Genomic DNA, 20,012 nt, shown 5'->3' on the forward strand with positions numbered 1-20,012 from the left:
CGGCCGGGTGTCCCCAGGGTGCTGGCAGCACCCACAAGCCCCCCCCCCCAAGGGTTGCTTGGGTGCAGGTGATGGGACCGAGGGGCTGCGGGGTGGGGGGGGGGGGGGGGGTCACCTCGGCTGTGCCCGTGTCCGTGCGTCCATCCTGCTGCCTCCCAGGGATCCCCCTCCCAGGGGTGCCACCGTCCCTGGGTCCAGCCTGGGGAGGGGACGGGATGGACGGACACCCCCCCCCCCCCCACTTCCCAGGACGCAGGGCAAAGCAGCCGGAGCGTGGGGCACTGCCCCACGCCAACCGGGGGGGGGACGACACCCCCAAACCCTATCTGGGGGCACCCAGGGGGTCCCTGTCCCCCCTCCACCCATGCAGCATCTCACCCCATGCCCGCAGCTCCTGCCCGGCCACCCCTCCCCGTCCCCAGGGAGCCCTGGGTGGGGGGTCCCCATCATTGTCCCGGGTGGGTGGGTGGGGGGGGAACGACACGCGCAAGGTGGGACCCTATTTTCCCGAGGGAGTCCGCTCCATGCCGTAGCGCAGGAGGTGGTGGAGGTCCGTCAGCGCCCGTGGGGGCCCGGTGCCGGGTGCCCGCGACGCGGTGCCGTGTCGCCCGTAACCGCCCGCCGGCGCCTCGCCGCTGTTGAACGTGTGGTTCCTCTTGAGGTGGGCGCCGGGGCGGCCCGTGCCATTGTTGGCGTTGAAGTTCAGCTGCTCGGGGTGCCAGGGTGGCCCCTCGGTAAAGTCTCTCCCCTCCCCACCGGGTGCCGAAACCACCCGTCGGCGATCGGGGCTGGGGTGCGGCGTGCCGGCGAAGTCACCGTAGGAGCTGCGGGGTGGGCGGCGGGTGCCGGCGGGTGGGTGTTGACGGGTTCGGGGACCCTCCTGGGTGTCCCGACCCCAATGCCCGTCACCCGAGGAGTCGCTGAGTTCGGCCTCCAGCTCCTGATCCACCAGGATGGCGTGGCAGGAGAGAGGGATACCGCGAGCCGAGCGGCCGGAACCGGCGTGCAGCCGACCGGCGACGGCGACGGTAGTGCCGGATCCACCGGGGTCCCGCAAAGCGGCGTTGATGATGTTATGACTCTGCTCCCAGGTGCAGTTTTGGAGGGCGCCGGGGCAGCGTTTCTGCTGCAACGGGGTCTGCTCCGGCGTGGGCAGGACCCCCGAATCCAAGTCGTGTTGGGTGACCTTCCCCAACTCCTTGGGCCAACCGTTGGGCATGAGCGGGGCCAGCAAGGCGCCGGGTTGCCCGCCGCGCGCCCGCCGCTCGCCCAACCGGCTGACGCTCACCACCGACTCGCTGTGCGCCAGGATGGTCTCCTTGTCCTTGCGACGCGCCAGCTCCTTGCGGTCCCGGTGGCCGATGAACCAGCAGACGCTGAAGCCGGAGATGACGGCGCCGATGACGAAGGCGGCTACGGAGGAGATCACCAACAGGTTCACCGATACCAGTCCGTCCGGCTCATCCACGAAGCTCTCCGTCACCAGCCCTGGGTGATGGCGGATGGGGCGAGACGTCAGGGGACGGCCACCGTGGGGACGTGGCGGTGCCACCGCCGCGTCCCCGAGCCCCGTCCCTGCCCCACGCTCACCCTCGCATTCGCCCAGGTGGGACGTGCTGCCGCCGGCGATGTCCTGCTCGAAGGCCACCCTGGGGGGGGTGCAAATATGGGGAGGGGGGGTGTCAGCTGGTCCCTAATAGCCTGGCCGAGGGCTCCCAGCTTGCTTCGGAAAGCAATGAGTTTGCTGGGTCTCAGTGGTAGGGGGGTTTGCAGGAGCCGATGGTCCCTGGGGAGCCCCTGGGACCCCGCTGTGTCGTGTCCCCCCCCCACGCCCCCAGGCCTGGCAGCGTTACCTGGGGCTGGGCTCCAGGAAGATGCAGGATCCCTCCGGCGTCCAGCCGCAGTACGGATCCCGGCTCCCGAGGCAGTTCCTGGCAGGGAGCGGAGATGTCAGGATCGGCCCCGACACGGCGAGGATGACACCCTGGCCCCCGCGAGGGACCCTGGCCCCGCACCACGCCGTGCCTCAGTTTCCCCCGGCCGTGCTCCCAGCCACGCTGAGTCCTTCCCAGCCGGATCCCGGCGTAGGGCAAATTCCCGGGATGCGAAGGTAACCCTTCCCTGCTCCTCGCGTGCCCCCCGCACCGCAGCGAGCCCTGCCCAACCCGGGGAGCGGCTGAGACCGGCGCACTCACTTCATGCAGCCCGAGTGCTGCTGGCAGCGAGCCACTGGCACCCTGGCCACGCACGGGGGGAAGGCCAGCAGCAGGGACCCCGCCGCCTTGTCCAGCTCCAGCCCCAGGAGCCGCCGCTCGTCCTCTGTGTCCCGGCCACACCTGGGGACAGGGCAGAGATCAGCGTGGTCCCGGCCCTGGTCCACGCCTGCCCGCCATGGAGGTGGCCACAGCATAGGCTGGTCCAGAGGAGGCCATCTCACCCGTTCCCCCCACCCCATTCACCCCCCCACCCCTTGCATCCCTCTGACCCACCCCCTCCAACCACCCATCCATCTCACCCATCCACTCATCCGCAACCGCCTCATTCATCCTCCCCTGTCACCTTACAACCATCGATCCCTCCCTAAACGTCTCATCCACCCACCCACCCATCAATCCAACCACTCCCATCCATCCAGCTCTCCAACCACTCATCCCCCCACCCACCCATCCAACTACTCATCCATCCATCCATCGACCCATCCAACCACCCACCCACCTACGCACCCGTCCAACCACTCGCCCATCCATCCATCCATCCATCAATCCATCCATCCATCCATCCATCCATCCATCCATCCACCCACCCACCCAACCATCCAATCACCCACCCACCCACCTACGCACCCATCCAACCACTTATCCAACCATCCACCCATCCATCCATCCAACCATCCATCCATCCAACCACCCACCCAACCATCCACACATCTGACCACCCCCACCCACCCACCCGGTCACCCACTCCTCCCCTCTCCTCCCTCCCACCACCCCAGCACCCACCTCCCGGGGTGGTAGGTCTCAAATTCCTCCAGGAAGACGCTCTGGCTGCCAGGGGCGGTGGGCACGGGACTGGTGCTGGCGTTGGGCTGGATGAGGAACTTGAGGACGGTGCCCGTGCTGGAGCCGAGGAAGACCACGGTGTGGTTGCCCCACGGCCCCGCTGCATTGTCCACCACGATCTTGCGGAGCTGGTACCTGCGTGGTGTGAACAGAGCAGGCGTTGGGGCGTGCGGGAACCTGCGTTTGTCCCCAGGGAGGGGGAAACTGAGGCAGGGTGAGGGGCTGGGACACCCCCCCCCCCCCAGGGATGGACAGGTTGTGGCTGGCCTAGAGCAGGGAGTCCCCAAGCAGCATGAGGGGCCGTGCAGATCCCAAATGGAAACTAGTCCAGATCCTGGCCAGGACCCATCCCAGGTCCCAGCCAGACCCATCCCAGACCCCAGCCAGGATCCTGCCCACATCCTGCCTGGACCCAGCCTGGATTCCACCCAGATCCCAGCTGGGACCCAGCTCAGATCCCACTAAGGAACCAGCCCAGATCCCCCCGATCCCTCCACAGGATCCCAGCCGCTCCCCAGCCCCACGTGCCCATCCCCAGCCCCGTGTCCCCGTCCCCAACCCCATGGCCCCGTCCCCAGCCCTGCCTGTACCCCGGCTGCCCTGCCGGCGGGAGGCTACAGCCCGAGAGCGCCGCTTGATTAATTCTCCATCAAGCAGCAATTAAGGCAGATTTAATTAGGATGAAACAATCTTGACTGCAAAGTTTATGAGATTTATCAGGTCTCCCAGTGCTCCCTCGGTGCTGGCACACACGTGCAAGGGTGGCCCAAGAAGGTCTGGCCACCAGCACCCACCAGCACCCTCCTCGGGCCGGATCCTGCCCCGGGGCACTCACCGGCTCATGGTGCGGAGGATCCAAGGCACGTTGCCCAGGGACGGCACCGCCTCGTCCATCAGCGGGTGCGTCTTGACGAAGTTGAGGATCTCGTCGGGGAAGGTGCTGGAGGAGTTGTAGCGCATCCCCGGGGACGCGCAGCACCCGGGCCTGCGGCCGCGCCACGGCTTAGCGTCCCCACGGCCGTGCCGGCCCTGTCCCCAGCCCTGTCCCCAGCCCAGCTGGTACTGGCCATGGCTGTCACTGTTCCTGTCCCCAGTCCCCATCATCATCCCCACCACCCGCCCTGCAGGTACCAGCCCCGATCACTCCTGTCCTCCTCCCTGTCCCCATCCTGTCCCTCTCCCCATCCCTGACCCTATACCCACTCCCATCGCTCTTCCTTTAGGTACCAGCCCTGTCCAGGTCCCCATCCTTGTCCCCATCCCTATCCCCATGCCCCTTCCCGCCAGTCCCAGCCCGGCTGTCCCCATCCCCGTCCCAGCGGTGCGTCACCCACCGAGGCTTCGGCACCATGTCCTCGGGCACGGGCGTCCAGATGGACTCGGGCGATTTCTGCTCCCGGAAACGTCCCTCGAAGACGGCAGCCACTTGGGTCATGTCGAAGGCGCAGACGGCCGAGCCGGGGATGCTGGGGGGATGCGGGCACAGGGTCAACACCTCAACCCATCCTCCCATGTCCCCCACGGTCACTGGGGCGCACAGAAGGGTCCCAGCCCAGCTCTGGGGGTCTCAGCAGGGCACAAGAGGGTCCGACCTGTTGGCAGGCGTGGAGAAGACGGCCAGCACCACGGGGCGCCCGTCCAGTTCCAGGATGTCCGTCACGGCTTGGATGACGTTGAAGTAGAAATGTGAGTCGCCTGGCACGGAGCAGTTGAGCCGGGCCTTGAGGAAGGAGGTCCACTGCTTCTCCAGCACCCGCTGCGAGCCCCCCATGTCGTTCTTACACACCCGGGCCACCCGGGACACCACCACCTGTGGATTGGACACCCATCGTCACCTGGTACCCAACCCCGATGACCATCCCTTTGTCCCTGTCCCCACCCCGGGTGTCTCAGGCCACCGCGGGGATGTCTCCCACCTTCTCAAGGTAGTTGAACTCCATGGCGATCTCCCGGAAGAAGAAGTAGACGTGGCTCCTCCATTCCACGGCGTGCACGAAGTAGGGCTCTGCGGGGACAGTGGCAGGGTCAGGGATGTCCCAGGTTGGCGTGAAAGGGGACGCGTGCCACGTCTCGGCATGGCACGCGGTGGGCACCGCGCCCGGGGGAGGCACCTTTGAACCATTTGGAGTCGTGTTTGACGGTGCGGAGGGTCGGGCTGTCCCCCAGGCTGCGGTAGATGACGGCATCGATGGCCAGGAAATCCGTCACCGTGGCGGTGAAGAGCATCCCCCCTGCGTGGGAGAGGGGCGTCAGCCGGGCGCGGGGCAGGGGACGGCGGGCAGAGCGCCCGGCACGGTGCCGGCGGTGCCGGCACTGACCTGTGAAGAGGGCCACGTTGGCGTGCTTGGGGTCGTAGGGACACCGGGCCATGCCGCTGATGTTGTCCCCGATGGGCTCCAGCGTGTCCATCTATAACGGGTGAGACGGGGCCGTGAGCGATGCCACGCAGGCACCGGGGTCCGGGCTGCCTCGGCAGCGCGGGCGGGAGCATCCCCTGCCCGCAGAGCCGGTCACCCAGACACAGAGGGGGTGACACGAGGGGTCCCGGGTGTCCCTGTCCCGGCGGGGTGTGGGTGACTCACGCTGTAGTTGGCACAGACGGGGTTGAAGGCGTTGGTGCCGCAGACGAAGAGCAGGCTCTCGTTCCGCACCAGCAGCACCTTGACGAAGTTACGGCACTCTGCCTGCGCCGGCGAGAGGGGACCGTCACCCCTCGGTACCTGCAGCCCCCCCACCCCACCCCTGGGTGCTCCCACTCAGGCCCCCATCGCTGTGAGGGTCTGGTTTGGGGGGTGTTTTCACCCCAAAGTGGCATTTATGGGTCCTGGAAATTGGATTTCTGGCAGCTGCTGGGCTGTGCCTGCTCTGATCCACAGGCCCGAAATAATTAATTACAAACCCAATTATCCAAGCGGCCAATAAATCACAGACACAACCGCTGGCAGGGAGCGGGGAGACGGACGGTGACACCGGGGGGGGACACACGGGGTGGCTTTGTCCGTGTGACATTGGGTGCAGGAAGGTGCTCGGTCCCCACCCGGGGGTGAGTCTCATGGGGTGCAGACCCCCCCACCCCGAAACAAACCTCTTGTTTCCCCTTCATCCGACAGATGCTGATGTCGTGCTGGTTCGAGCGCCACGTCAGCTTCTGGAGTGGGGGGGAGAAAACCCAGTGTGGGGCTGGGAAGAAGCCCGCAGCACCCCCCCCCCCCGGTGTCCCCCCCCCGGTACCTGGGGGCTCAGCACTTACCCGGTGGTAGCGCATCTCGCCGGCACCGGTGGGCTCCAGGCTCACGCGGTAGACATTGTCCCTGGGGAGGGGGACACGGGTGTCACCACCCTGCAGGACTCCCAGCTGTGATGCTCAGGGGCACCCCGGGGACATGCCCCCCACCGAGGCATGTTGGGGGGGGGGGGGGCTGTGGGATCCACCCCCATCCCCTTGGGGAGATGTGGGGTGCTGGGGTGGGTGATGAGCATCACTGAGGTAGGGACAGCCCCGCCGGAGCCCCCCGGGATGCCCCCTGGCAGATTTTGGGGTGTCCCAGGACAGGTAGTGGGGTCCCTCCCCAGCAAAAAGGGTTGGGGTGGGTGTCAGGTGCTCACCCCCCCAGGGAGGGGGAGGCTTTGGGGTGCCACGTTTCGGACCTGTCTCCAATGAAGAGCGTCCGGTTGACCTTGAGGATGCGCTGGATGTTGAGGCGTTGGGTCCCCCCACCCTCAGGGCCGGCCGGGCGGCTCGTCCCGTGGCCCACGAAGACGGCGTAGTGCTTCACATCTGGGGGGGACACACAAGAGGTGGGGGGTCACACGCTGCCAGGGCATCCCCACCCACCCCAGCTCCCCCAAAGCACCCCCAAAACCCCTCCCCATGGGTGCCCCCCTTCTGCCTTCCCCCCAAAGCACCCCAAAACCCCATCCTCTCTCCATGCCGAGCCACGTCCCTCCTTGCACATCTGATGCAGCACCCTGACCCCCACCCAGCACCCCCCCCCGCCCCGGGTGGGCACTCACAGTCCTCGGGGGCCACGGCGATGGGGCCAGGCTCCTCGGGGAAGGTGCCATGGGCCGTCCTCTCCGCCGCGAGCAGGAGCAGCAGGACGAGGGGGACGCGGGGGGGTGGCCCCATGGTGTCCCCCGACATGGGTGGGCACCCACCACACCTGTGGGCACGGGGAGAGGTGGGAGGGGGGGGCAGCACCCACCCAGACGCCTGGGTTCCCTCCCCATCGCGTGCCACTGACTCCCCCACCCCAGTAGCACCCGCAATCCAAACCCATCACCGGTGCTGGGGTCCGGGGGGGTCTCGGGGAAGGCGGAGGGGGCTTAAGACGCCGAAGCTGGGCCGGTGCCAGCGGCGAGGGGCCGGCAAGGGATGCGGCTGGGACTGGCGATAGGGAAGCGAATCCTTCCCCGGCTGAAGAATTTCAAATATGCTGGGAAAAGCGGCCCCCGTGCCCCCGCCGAGTCACCCCCAGCGCCTGCGCGGCTCCGCACTGGGGCTACTGGGCCCAAACTGGGCCTTTACTGGTGGCTCCCCAACGACAATCCATAAGCGAACGAAGCCAGCGCGTGGTGGCATGGCAGGGCTGGGGACATGGGGACAGAGGAGAAGCCAGCGAGACATTCCCCCCACCCCATCCGAAATGCCGTCGGAATCGCTCGGCAAATCCCTGGGGACACTTCGGAGCGCCACGTGCCACGGCACCCTCCCAGCAAGACAGTCCCAATGCCACCGCCACCGTCCCCGCCACCGCACCGGGCCACCGTCACCATCCTGCCCCTCTTCCCGTGGGGCAGTGGGGACGGGGATAGGGCTGGGTAATTAGCAGCCAGGCGGGGATTTAATTGATTATCAATTCCATGAAAGCAGGGAGCGGCTCCGATCGAACCGTCGCCCTCCTGCCGCCGCGTCCCCCGCGGGGAGCGAGGAAGGGTGACATTGCGTGGGGCTGGGGGGGGGGGGGGTCACGGCGCCAGTGGGGACACTCGACCCCGTTCCTTCTGCGGTGTCACCGGTCCCGGTGAGACCCGGCACTGTCCCCATCCCCGTCCCCTCTTCGGTGTCACAGCCTCCGGGGACACCTGACCCTGACCCTGCGGTCTCACAGCCCCCCCCCCCCGGGTAGGATCTGACCCCAATAGGACCTGACCCTGGTGTCACAGCCCCTGGGGACAACCGACCTCGTCCCCACGGTGTCGTGGACCCCAGGGACACCCAACCCAGTCCCCTCAGTGTCACAGCCCCCAGGGACACCCGCTCCAAGCCGGCAACGCCGGCGGCACAACTACGGCGAACTCCAAAAGCAAGCCGGAGGGTTGGTGTTGCCGACGAGTTTGTGACGAGGAGCGGGATAGGGGGGGATTTTTCCCCAAATTAGAGGGAAATGAGCTGTTTCTGGCACAGGGAGCTACCGGTTTGTCACCCGCGGCACGCCGACACCAGCCCGGCTGCACCTACCGGTGCAGCCGGGCCGGTGTCGGCGTGCCGCGGGTGACAAACCGGCCAGAATGGGCTCCATCCCCTGGGGAACCAGCCTGGAAATTCCTGGTTTTTAATCTATTTTTTTGTGCTTGGGCTGTTTTATAAAAGCCATTAACAATTTAATTGCTATAATTAAAGTCGCAGAGGTTTTTAGCATCTGAGCTGAATTAGGGGGCTCCCCCAAACTATCCCCCCCTCCCCAGCTTTCTCTTTAGGGGCTGTCGGGGGCTCCTCGCCCAGCCTCGTTACCCAAACGAGCCATTCCGCTTGGGTAATGATATCCCCACGCCGTAACTCCCCTCAACCCCAACATCATCCAAAAATCACCAAATTTAAGCATCCCTGTGGGGTCCCCAGGTGCCGGAGCGGGGGGGGGGGGGGGTGTCCCCCAAAAAACAGCTTGAAGGAAGGGCTCAGCGTATATCAGCCACCTGAGAATCCACCCACGCCGGGTGGGAATTGGGGCGCGGGGGAGGTCGTGTCACAGCCTTGGGCCCCCGTAACCCCAAGCTGGGGAGGTCTGGTGTCACCGTCCCCCCCCCACCTAAGCCTGTGTGGTGACAGCGGGCGAGCGCGGGGTAACCAGAGCCTCCGGCACCATAAATGCCTGCGATTGTGCGGGCAAAGAAAAGGCAGCGTAAGAAAGCAGCGGGGAGGAGGGGGCCGGTGGGGAGGGGGGCACGGAGGGGAGATGGGTGACAAACAGGGACCCATTCACAGCAGTGGCGGAGGAGAGGGGACGGTCACCGTGCATGTCCCCCAACGTGGTTGTGGGGAAACTGAGGCAGCGGGTGGGGATAGGGCAGCTGTCCTGGGTGGGCTGGGGGGGGGGTCGGGGGTGTCCAGCTTGGATGTCTGTGACACAGAGCGGCTGAACAGCCTCGGGCATGTCCCTTGTCCTTGCTGCAGCCCCCTGCTCCGTGCCTCAGTTTCCCCATTTGAAAGCGCGCTCAGCCCTCACCCGCTGCGCAGAAGGCTTTGGGGGGGGGGGGGGCGGGGCAGCCGCACACCCTGTCCCACCCCCCCACCCCCCCCCCAGCATCTCCCTGACCCTCAACACAGGGGTGATGGGGAGAAAGGGGGGGGCAGCCCCTCAGTTTGCCACCCCCCCATGCCATAATTTCCAGCAGCTGATATAGGGGGACTGCAGTGATCCCCAAGCGCAGTGGGGTCCCCGTGACCCCAAAGAAGGGGCTGCCAGCCTCCCCCATGCCCCCCCCCCCCCCCCCCAGGGATTTGAGCCCTTCACCGTGGTGTCTGGGCACGGCTCCCACCCCCCCCGGCACCCCACTCTGCCCACCTGAACTCCGCCGGCCGCCTCCGCCGTTGGCCCTATGGCACTGCCACCGCTGTCCCCCACCGCTCAGACGGGGGGTCCCGGACGCCTGGGTCCCATAGCTGGGGGTGGGTCATCCCCCCGCCCCAGGATGCCCCAACGGCACTGGGGGCTCCGGCGTCCCAAAACCAGCTCAGCTGTCACGTACACCCCCCCCCAGGGACCCCCAAGGGAGGGGGGGTCTTCGCCCCCCACCCGCGCCAGGTGGGAAGGTAGGGCTGATGTCACCGTAACCGGAGCCATCACCCCCCCCCCCGGCAGCTGTCACCCGGGGGGGGCCACCCATAGGACACCCCAAGCGGCATCGCGGCGTCCCCCTCCAAAAGCGTCGAGCCGGCACGAGCCCACCCGGTGACACCCCGGTGGTGACACCCCCACACAAGGCACGGTGGGGACAGAGGGACCACGGTGTGTCGTTCCCCCCCCAATCTCACCGAGCTGATCCCGGTTCGGCTCATTCCCATGGGATCCCAGATTTCATCCGCGCCGGCTCAGCCTCAAACATAAACCCATTAGAAAGGCACTGGGAAATGGGGGGGACGCACTGGGAAATGGGGGTGGGACACACCAACCCTGAAATTCCTTAAAATACAACCTTTTGGGGGAATAACGGCAGCGGCGGCCCAGCACGACCAGCCAGCGGCCTCTAATTAATCAGAGTTCGTTAGCCAGGATCTGACGAGGGGCGCGTTATTCAACCCCCCCCCCCGTATGGAGCGACGGTATTATCTCACTATCTAAATCCCTTCCCTTTTTATAGGGCTAATGCCAGATTTTATTTGCTGTTTGGGGTAATTTCCTTTAGAAAGTACCCAGCGCCAATAAGCAATCCGCAATTAGATATGCTAATGAAGCTTTTATAAGCAGCATTAACGAAAATGCCCCCCACCCCCATGCTTGCCAGCCCCCCAAAATGCAGCTCCTGGTCCCCAGAGCATCCCTTGCTCGGCGGGGTCGCATGGGGGGGGGGGGGGGGCACCCCCCTTCCAGTTGCCATAGAGGGGGTTTGGGGGTCACCAACAGTAGCCCCCCCCCCCTCCCTGAAATTCCCATGGGGACCCCCCCCCCCCTCTCCCCAACCAACCCAGCTGCTGCTGCCACCGGGGCTGGGGGGGGGGGGGGGGGGGGCTCAGTCTCCAACCCACCGTCCCCCCCCCCCGGGTTTCCGTTCCGGGCCCGGTTCAGATGGCAGAGCCAGGAAGCAGCTGTCCCCACGACGGAGCAAATGTCACCCCGGCCACCTGGCACCACGAGCTGGCCCTGGCCCTGTCCCCTGCCATGTGTGTCCCCCCCCCCTCCTTTTGCCAAGCAGCACTTTGGGGGGGGGGGGGTCCTGCAGGCAGTTAGGACCCCCAGAGCTGAGGATGGAGGAGACCCCAGCATCAGTGGGGTCCCCATGCGGGTGACGGGGACAGGAGGCCACCAGCGTGGTGGCTTTTTTTTTGGGGGGGGGGGGACACATGACACACATATACAGCACCCACCATTTACCTTGGCGCTTCCGCGGCCCCGCCGGCGGCTCAAATGTCCCCCCCGGGCCTCCCGCTCCGGTTACCGGCTCCGCTTACAGCTGCCGTTTATAGCCCCCATCCCTGTCCCCATCCCTGTCCCCTCCCCATCGCCCACGACACCCCCCGAGTGGGGACCCACGAGTCCGGGCTCTTTGGGACATCCTCAGGCACAAAGGGGGTCCGAGCCCCCGACACGGGTGCTGGGGATGGTGGGGACCCCCCACGGTCACTTTGGGTGGCTTTGTCCCCGCATCTGTCACCCGCCGCGAGTGCCCAGGGGTGAGACGAACCGCTGGGTGCCGTCAGCACCTTCGATACCCACCGGGTGACACCCATGGGTGCCCCCCAGCATGTCCCTTCCACCACGCCAGGGAGGTGCTGGTGGCCAGCCAGAGCCGCATGGTAATTTGCATATTAAATACATACTCATCTGTGTATTAAGGACGGTTTCCTATCGAAGAGACATCACGTCTCACACCAAAATAAACCCCATCGAGGGGACAGTGGGGGTGGCACGCAGGGGTGCTGGTCCCCCCCCTCCCCCCCCCAATTCACAGCCCTTGTTCCCCCAGGGCACACGGATCCTCCTGTCCTGCTGGTCCCCCCAAGGCACTTGTCCCTACAGACACCCCCCCCCAATGTCCCTCCTGTCCCCCCCGTCACCCTCCTTGTCCCCAAGGGCACTCATTCCCTTGTCCCCAAAGTCACCCCCCCCCCCCATCCTCCCTGCTCACCTGTGCCACCCCAGGGGCTCTGCACCCTCACCAGGTCCCCTTGGGCTGCCAAGCCTCACCCCGGCACCCCATTTTGGCACCTGCATGGCCCCAGGGCCACCCCAGCCGTGGGTGGCCGCAGACAGGTCCCACCAGCAGGAGCAGGTCCGGCCGCTCTGAGTCATCGCTTCTGGCCTCATGCCTCAGTTTCCCCTCGGCGTGGGAAGGGGGAACCCCCTGCTCCCACCCCAAGCCTGGCCACCGCTCCCTGAAGCCCCCACCCAAAGCCCTGCCGGTCCCCTGGATCACACCTCCCCTGTGCACCCCAGGGTGCCCTGTCCCCAGGGAGACCCTATCCCTACGGAGCCCACGTCCTCTGGGTGCTCCATCCCCAGGGATCCTGGTCCCCAGGGTGTCCCCATCCCCATGGACCCCATGTTCCCAGAGTGCCCCATCCCCAGGGTGCCCTGTCCCCAGGGAGCCCATATCCCCCAGGAACCCTGCCTGCAGGGAGCCCTGTCCCCAGGGAGACCCCATCCCCATGGAGCCCATGTCCTCTGGGTGCCCCATCCCCAGGGATCCTGGTCCCCAGGGTGTCCCCATCCCCAGGGATCCCTGTCCTCAGGGTGTCCCTATCCCCATGTACCCCAAGTCCCCTGGGTGTCCCCATCCCCATGGACCCCATGTCCCCAGAGTCCCCCATCCCCAGGGATCCCTGTCCCCAGGCTGTCCCCATCCTCATGGAGCCCATGTCCCCAGAGTCCCCCATCCCCATGGACCCCAAGTCCCCAGGGTGTCCCATCCCCATGGACCCCAAGTCTCCAGGGTGTCCCCATCCCCATGGACCCCATGTCCCCAGAGTCCCCCATCCCCATGGACCCCAAGTCCCCTGGGTGTCCCATCCCCATGGACCCCAAGTCTCCAGGGTGTCCCCATCCCCATGGACCCCATGTCCCCAGAGTCCCCCATCCCCATGGACCCCAAGTCCCCTGGGTGTCCCATCCCCATGGACCCCATGTCCCCAGAGTCCCCCATCCCCATGGACCCCAAGTCCCCTGGGTGTCCCATCCCCATGGACCCCAAGTCTCCAGGGTGTCCCCATCCCCATGGACCCCATGTCCCCAGAGTCCCTCATCCCCATGGACCCCAAGTCCCCAGGGTGTCCCCATCCCCAAGGACCCCAAGTCCCCTGGGTGTCCCAACCCTTGGGAGCCCCATCCCCAGGATCCCCCCCATCCCCAGGGCGCCCCGTCCCCGAGCAGACAGAAGGACGCCTGGCTCCTGGTTCAACCCCAACAGCCAACAGGCAAACCCTGCTCCACACGGGAGACCCTACAATAACAAACCGGCATGTTTACACCCAGCTCCAAGCGGGAACCCTACCGTAACAAACCAGGGCGCAGAGCCCCATCGTTAACCGCACGGGAGGTCGCCGTACACACCCACACTGCTCAGAAACACCCCCCCCAAAAAAAAACCCCAAAACAACCCCAATCCTGAGAAAGCAACCCTACAATAACAAACCCACGGATTCCAGCAGCTGGGAAGAGCCAGCGGCGCTGGAGGAGGTGCCAGGGAGGCTGGAAGGGAGTGCTCAGCCCCTCAGCCTGCTCATTTTTTAAACCTTAATAAAGTTTAGTTGTTGGTTTTGGTGGGTTTATTTTCATTTCGGGCTCCCCCGCGTCCGGCCACGCTCAGCTGCTCTGCTCCGGCCGGGAAAATGGGGCTTTTAATTGCTCCGAGCTCAGGAGCTGGTGCCTCGAGTTCAGATTTCCACGCTTCAAAACACTTATTTGTAGTTAAATAAGATTAAATATCCGCTCGGTGAAACGGCGCGGAGAGGGGTGAGGGGTGCGGGCGAGTGCTGGGGGGGGTGGCGGCCCCCCGGGGGTCCCCACAGATCCCGGCTGTGTCACCGTCCCCAGCATCCCGCTGTCCCCAAGGTGATGGTGGCCCTGGAGCTGCCACCCAGGGCACCCACTCTGCGGACACCCTTCTCCCTCCTCCGAGCCACCCACCTCCTGGGGACACCAAGGGACGGGGACATCGGTGGGGACACGAGCCACAGCCACCCCCCCCGGCAAACCCGCTCCCGCCTCCGGCAGATTCCGGCACGGTCGGTGTGCCAGGAGAGTGGGAAGCGGCTGCCGGTGCCAGGGCGTGGGCCACGGCACGTGAGCCCAGCCTTCGCCCGGTGGCCTCCTCCTCCTCCTCCTCCTCCTCCTCCTCCTCGCTGCGAGGCTGCAGGCTCACCCGTACGACCCCGCTCCATCCCGCTCGCTGTTTCGCAGACGCCGGCTTCAAAGGTTTCGGCGGCGACGGCACCCGCGCCGCGTGCTGCCGCGTCCCGCGACGGCTGGCGACACGTGGGAGCTGCGTGGGGTGGCACCCCCACACCCCACACCCCCCGCCACCGTGTGCCACCAGCACCCCGGCACGGGGGCACCCGGAGCCTCGACCGGGCTGTGGGACGCGTGGGAGCCTAGTTGGCGTGGGTGCTGGCACTGCGGCGCTGCCGGGGTGTGGGATGGGATGCGGGGTGGGATGGGGGATGTGGGATGCCGGATGAGATGTGGGATGCAGGATGCGGAGTAGGATGAGGGATGCGGGGTGGGATGCGGGATGCGATGCGGGGTGGGATGTGAGATGCAGGATGTGGACGGGATGCGGGATGTAGGGTGGGATGCGGGACGCAGGCTGGGATGGGGGCTGGGATGCAGGCTGGGGCGCGGGATGCGGGATAGGGAACGGGATGCAGGCTAGGATAGGGGATGCGGGCCAGGATACGGGGACGCAGGCTGAGATGCGGGATGCTGGATGGGATGCAGGCTAGGATGCGGGATGCCAGCGGCAGCGCGGAACAAAGGGCCATTGTTCGCGGGCGCGCGCCCAGCGCCGCCGCCTCCGCGCTCAGCGCCTCGCCGGAAGGTCAGGTGTTTCCTCGCTGCCCTCGAAACAGCTCCTTGTTCTCCTGCCAGCACCGGCAAAGCCCACTCGGCCACCGGTGGCCACCGGGCCGCCACAGCCCCGGTCCCTTCCCCGCCGTCACCGCGTGCTCCCGGCCACCGGCACCGCAAAGCTCATAGCAGGACCCGTGACAAAGGTGCCCGTCCCCTGGGTGGCCCTGCCAGATGTGCCGGGTGTCATCTGCGTGCGGGTGCGTGTGCACGGTGTGTCACGCGTGTGCGAGGGGGCTCGCGTCGTGTGTCGTGTGCTGGTGTCGGTGTGTGCAGCGGGCGTCACGTGTGTGCACCAGCGGTCATGTGCGTGCAGGTGTCAGCATACGCGGCAGCCGGCACACGCGTGCAGGCGTGTGGGCACCGGGCGTCACGCATGTGTGCCGGCGCGCGTGCACTGGGTGTCATCTGTGTGCAGGTATGCGTGGACCACGTGTCACGCGTGTGCGGGAGTTGGTGCGTGCACCGGCTGGGCACATGTATCTGGCACACGTGTGTGCCAGTGTTGTGTGCACCAAGTGTCCCGTGTGTGCAGGTGTCAGCATGTGCACTGGCCGTCACGCGTGTGCAGGTGTCTGTGCACGGGGTGTCACGCGTGTGAGGGGTGTGCAGGGACGCGTGTGCACAGGAGTGGTGTGCACGTCTGTGCACACAGGGCTGGGGGGGTGGGCCGTGCACGTGGGGCTGTCGTGCACGCGTGGGGGTACGCACACGTCCGCACACGCGTGTGCACGGGGCTGTTGTGCATGGAAGCAGCAAGGGCTGTGCAATGAAGCCTGCGTGTGCACCCCAGTTCTGACCAGGGTGCTGCGGGGAGGGCGGTGCGTGGCAGCTGAGCACCCCCGTACCGGGGAGGCCGCACAGCCCCTCCCCACGCAGGCGGGCAGGATCAGGCCCCGGGCCGTGCTCCCGGGCTATTCCCAGCGCTGACCTCACGCCGCGCCAGCTCGCTCCCCGAAAGGTGACATGAAGGATAGGGCGCAGCCGGTGCCGGGGCAGCTGCCGGGGTTATTTGCAGCTCCGCGCTCCCTACCTGCTGCGCTGGGCAGGATCCGGCCCCGCACGGGGCGAGAACGGATCCCGGTTCCCAGCCTCCCAAACTGCCTTCTTAACGCTTCCTAATTTCCCAGCGCTTTATCTCGACGTCCTCCGGCGGGAGATGATGGATGGGGTTGATAATAAAAGCCAGTTACGTTCCCACCGCCCAAACCGGAGCCGGATCCGGTTTCTCCGGGGGGCATGTGGGTGCTGCCGCCGTTGCCTCTTCCCATCCCACGCTCCTCCAGCACCTTGGATTTGGTTTTGGTGCTGGGACGGGGATGGCCGCCACCCCCCTGTCTCGGTCCCCAGCTACTGCAAAGCCACATGCCATCTCCCGCTCCGTGCCTCAGTTTCCCCACCTGCTGCCCGAGAGCCCCACGGGCATCCGCAGCCCCGTACCTCCCCACCGAGGACGTGTCCGCAGCCGCCGCTCCCCCAGGGCCACCGTGTCCGTTCCCCCCCCCCAAGATCCATCCAGCACCAAACGCGGCACTGAGCTCGGCCGCGGCGCTGCCGGGTTTGATGAGATTATCCCGGCGGGTGGGATTACACAGGGAAAAACCGGGGATTAGCCGACGCTGCCACAACTACGGTCGGCCTCGCCACCAGCAGGCCAAACTGGGCTGAACTGGGAAGAACTGGAACCGAGGCGTGACGGCCAAGCCCTGGGACTGGGGTCCCCTGGGACCTCCTCTGGGGACCGGTGGCTTCACCAGTCGCTCTTTAATTAACCGGCTGCCGGGAACTGTCACAAAGAGACGAGAGGGATCTTTTTTTCCCCTTTTTTTCTTTTTCTTTTTTTTAATTTGACAAAAGTGTAATTAAATAGGGAGTAAAATCCTGTTAGCACAAGGCAGCCCCACTGGGATCTCCTCCGCGCCAGACGATCACTCTTCCTCTCCCTCCCGCCTTCGCGAAGGGAATCGAAACCTCCGTCACCCCTTTTGGGAGACGCAACCGAAATCCGACAGTCCCCGGGGACGAGCTGGGGGGGGGGGGGGGGGTCCCCAGGGCCACCGGGTCCCCTCCGCGGTGGGGTTTGGCGCTGCCGGGGATACGGCACCATCCTTTTGGGTACCACGCTCCGGCAGCCACCTCCATCACCCTCCTGGGGATGGAGGGACGGGAAGAAGAGACCCAAGTGCCCCCCCAGGACGCAGCACCCGTGCTGCCGACGGCGATCGGGTGATGCCGGCGGCGGTCGGGCGCAAACAGGCTAAGCAGGCGCAGCAGCACAGCCCAGATGGAGCCAGGCTTGCTCTTGGTTTTCTTTACTACTATTTATGTTGCCGAACACACGCCGGATGCCACCGCACCGGCATCACCACAAAACCATCCTGCCCGGGCCGGTGGCAACCCGATCGCCCGGCACAGCGAGAGATACCGGCATGGGAAAAGCCACCGGTCTGAGCCCGGTAGGAAAATCTCACCGAAGGCAACACCGGGAAATAGATACGGCTGGAGCGGTCCCGGCGCAGGAGATGCACCGAGGGGCCGGCGCAGCTCAGCCCACTGAAAAATTAAATCGCATCCAAACTGGCAGGTTTAATTAAAAATATTCCAGCTTGTCTAAGGATACAAACTGCATCCGGCACTGCAGCAGGGATCTGCATCCAGCTCCGGTACCCGGCGAGCATCGCGCTGGCATGGGCCTCGTGGCCGGGCTGAGCCCCCCCACCAGCACCGGTACTGGTGGGAAGGGAAGAACCCTCCCAGGAGCCACTGGTTTAACTGGGAGCCAAACCATCACGTGGCACGTGAAGAGCAAGCTGCAAGGGATGCCGGCTCCGAGGGCCGAGGGGGCGTGCGATGGGGGACGGTGACACCCAGCCTGGCACGTCACCACCTTGCCCCGTGACTTTGGGCTCCTGGCAGGGGCTCGGAGGGCTGTAAAGCCACCAAAAACCTCCTGGTTTTGGGAAAGCAGCCAGGGGGCCAGCTGTGCCAACGGGGAACGGCACACCCACACGCCTACACACGCCCGCACACGCGTGCACGCGCCTGCACGCGTGTCCACGAGCGGGCAAGGCCACCGCTGCGGTCACCGGGCAGCGCAGTCCGGTTTGCCGGTGGTTTTGCCGCTGCCGGGAGTTGAATTTAGTGATTTCCCTTTGTTTATGGGAACGGCAGCGAAAATATCTTGGGAAGCGGCTCTTGGGGTGAGGGGGGGGGGGGAAGAAGCCACCTCCCCCGCAGCCGAAACACCGTCGGCACCGTCGCCCGCTGGCGGGGGCTGAGCTGCCCCCCAGCATCCTCAGAACCTGACCCCCCCACCCCAGGGACCATCTCCATCCCCCCCCCCCCATACACAAAACCTCCCCACCGCAGCCACGTGCCCCGGTGACAGCGGTGACCCAATTCCCGTGTCACCCCGGGGACGCCGCGAAAGGGCCGTCTCGGCGGGGGCCGGCAAAGCATCGCTGCCCGTGCTCAGCACCTCAGCATCCACCTGGATCTGGCCCCCAGCACCCAGCGGGGGACACGCACCTGCAAATATCACCCCATGGCTCGGTGAAGTGGCGGGGGGGGGGGGACACGACGGGGACACGGGGACATCACGCTGCCAGGGCCTTGGCACCCAGGGCCGGATCCTGCACCGGCCGGCTGTGCGCAGAGCTGGGAGCTGCCCTCTAGTGTCACCAGTTCAGGCCCTAAATTGTGGCTAAAATTGCCCGGGGGGGGGGGGGACACGGGCCAGAAGGGCCCCCCCAAGCCAATGCACCCCTTCCCCACGCTTGTCTTAGCAGGATGGGGGGCTCAGCCATCCCCCCCCCCCACCCCCCCCCCGTGCATCCCCAGAGCAGGATCTGGCCCCGCTGGGGCCAACCCGGCCCCAAAGAGATTGGGGACACGATGGGGGGGACAGCGGTGCCACCATCGTCCCCACCTCTCCCAGGTGCTGGGGACAAGCAGAGGTGGGTGTCCCCAAGGTGGGGTCACTCATAGCAAATGTGTCGTGTCCCCCCCCCAGGTCCCCAGGGTGGGTGGAGGGGTTGAGTGCAGCACCCAACACTGGGGGGGGGGCTCCCCTCTGCACCCCCCACAGCTCACGGCCTCGTTTGGCGGAGGGGAAACTGAGGCACGGCGGGAGGCAGCGCTCACCCAAGGTCACCCCGAGCCGATGGCACAGCCCCCTGCCCCCCCCCCCACCCCCCCACTTCTCTGGGGGGGTCCTGAGCCCCCCCCAAAACCCCCTGCACAGGGATGGGGCTCCCCACTCCCTCCTGCCCCATGGAGGGGTCCGGAGGGGCCAGCTGGGGCAGGTGGGGTCTGGGGGGGGGGGGGGCCCAGCACCCCAACTGCTCTGGGTTATGGGGGAGCAATGGAGGTCAGGCCTGCGGGGGGGGGGGGGTGTCAGGCTCAGGGGGTGCCCAGGGCACCCCGCAAGGAGGGCAACAGGACAGGATTCGGGTCAGGCTCAGCACCCCCCCCCCCCATGTTATTTTAGAGTTACCCCCCCCGGCAAACCTGCTGACGGTGAGACGGTGCTGAGCCCCAAAAGGGGGGGGACAGAGCCCCCCAGCCCCCCAGACTCTGCCTGCACAGGGCTCCCCGGCCTTGCCCTGATGCCAGGGGTTGCCAGCCCCCCCCCCCCATACAGGGGGGGTACCCCACTTCTACCACGTGTCGCCCCCCCCCATCCCTTGTCCCCACCAAGTTACAGCTCCAGTGAGATGGAGCGAGGCACACACACCCCCCCCCCAATTTGTGGGCGCTCTGCTCCCCCCAGCCCTGCCGAGTTATTTGGGGGGGGGGGGGGCCCTACCACCAACCCCCCCAGGCTGAGCCCTCACTGCTCCCCACTGCCCTTTTGGGGGCTGCATTGGCCGGGCCCCCCCATTTCAGGCCCTCCACCCCCCCCCCCCCAGCCCATCAGAAGCTGCACAGGGTGGGGGGCACACACCAGCCT

The 20,012-nt window shown here is 66.3% G+C and overlaps 1 protein-coding gene across 2 annotated transcripts in view; it reads right to left on the reverse strand.

The window, feature by feature from the left end:
- Window positions 1–61: 61 nt before the first annotated feature.
- The window catches only part of SEMA6B (semaphorin 6B), a 21,873-nt gene continuing 1,922 nt past the window's right edge, over window positions 62–20,012 (reverse strand). For both annotated transcript variants that reach the window (XM_049808932.1, XM_049808931.1), the window contains exons 2-17: window positions 7,074–7,222; window positions 6,708–6,837; window positions 6,310–6,370; window positions 6,145–6,207; window positions 5,642–5,743; window positions 5,378–5,468; window positions 5,171–5,290; window positions 4,976–5,064; window positions 4,652–4,869; window positions 4,394–4,525; window positions 3,895–4,044; window positions 3,000–3,194; window positions 2,196–2,336; window positions 1,854–1,931; window positions 1,591–1,649; window positions 62–1,488 (exon numbers count right to left, since the gene is read on the reverse strand). In XM_049808932.1, coding sequence (XP_049664889.1) covers window positions 500–1,488; window positions 1,591–1,649; window positions 1,854–1,931; window positions 2,196–2,336; window positions 3,000–3,194; window positions 3,895–4,044; window positions 4,394–4,525; window positions 4,652–4,869; window positions 4,976–5,064; window positions 5,171–5,290; window positions 5,378–5,468; window positions 5,642–5,743; window positions 6,145–6,207; window positions 6,310–6,370; window positions 6,708–6,837; window positions 7,074–7,203 — 2,748 coding nt within the window. In that variant the 5' untranslated portion in view covers window positions 7,204–7,222 and the 3' untranslated portion in view covers window positions 62–499. The remainder of the gene's footprint in view (window positions 1,489–1,590; window positions 1,650–1,853; window positions 1,932–2,195; window positions 2,337–2,999; window positions 3,195–3,894; window positions 4,045–4,393; window positions 4,526–4,651; window positions 4,870–4,975; window positions 5,065–5,170; window positions 5,291–5,377; window positions 5,469–5,641; window positions 5,744–6,144; window positions 6,208–6,309; window positions 6,371–6,707; window positions 6,838–7,073; window positions 7,223–20,012) is intronic.

The sequence above is a fragment of the Accipiter gentilis genome, chromosome 8 (assembly GCF_929443795.1).
Source record: "Accipiter gentilis chromosome 8, bAccGen1.1, whole genome shotgun sequence".
Lineage (NCBI taxonomy): Eukaryota > Metazoa > Chordata > Aves > Accipitriformes > Accipitridae > Astur > Astur gentilis.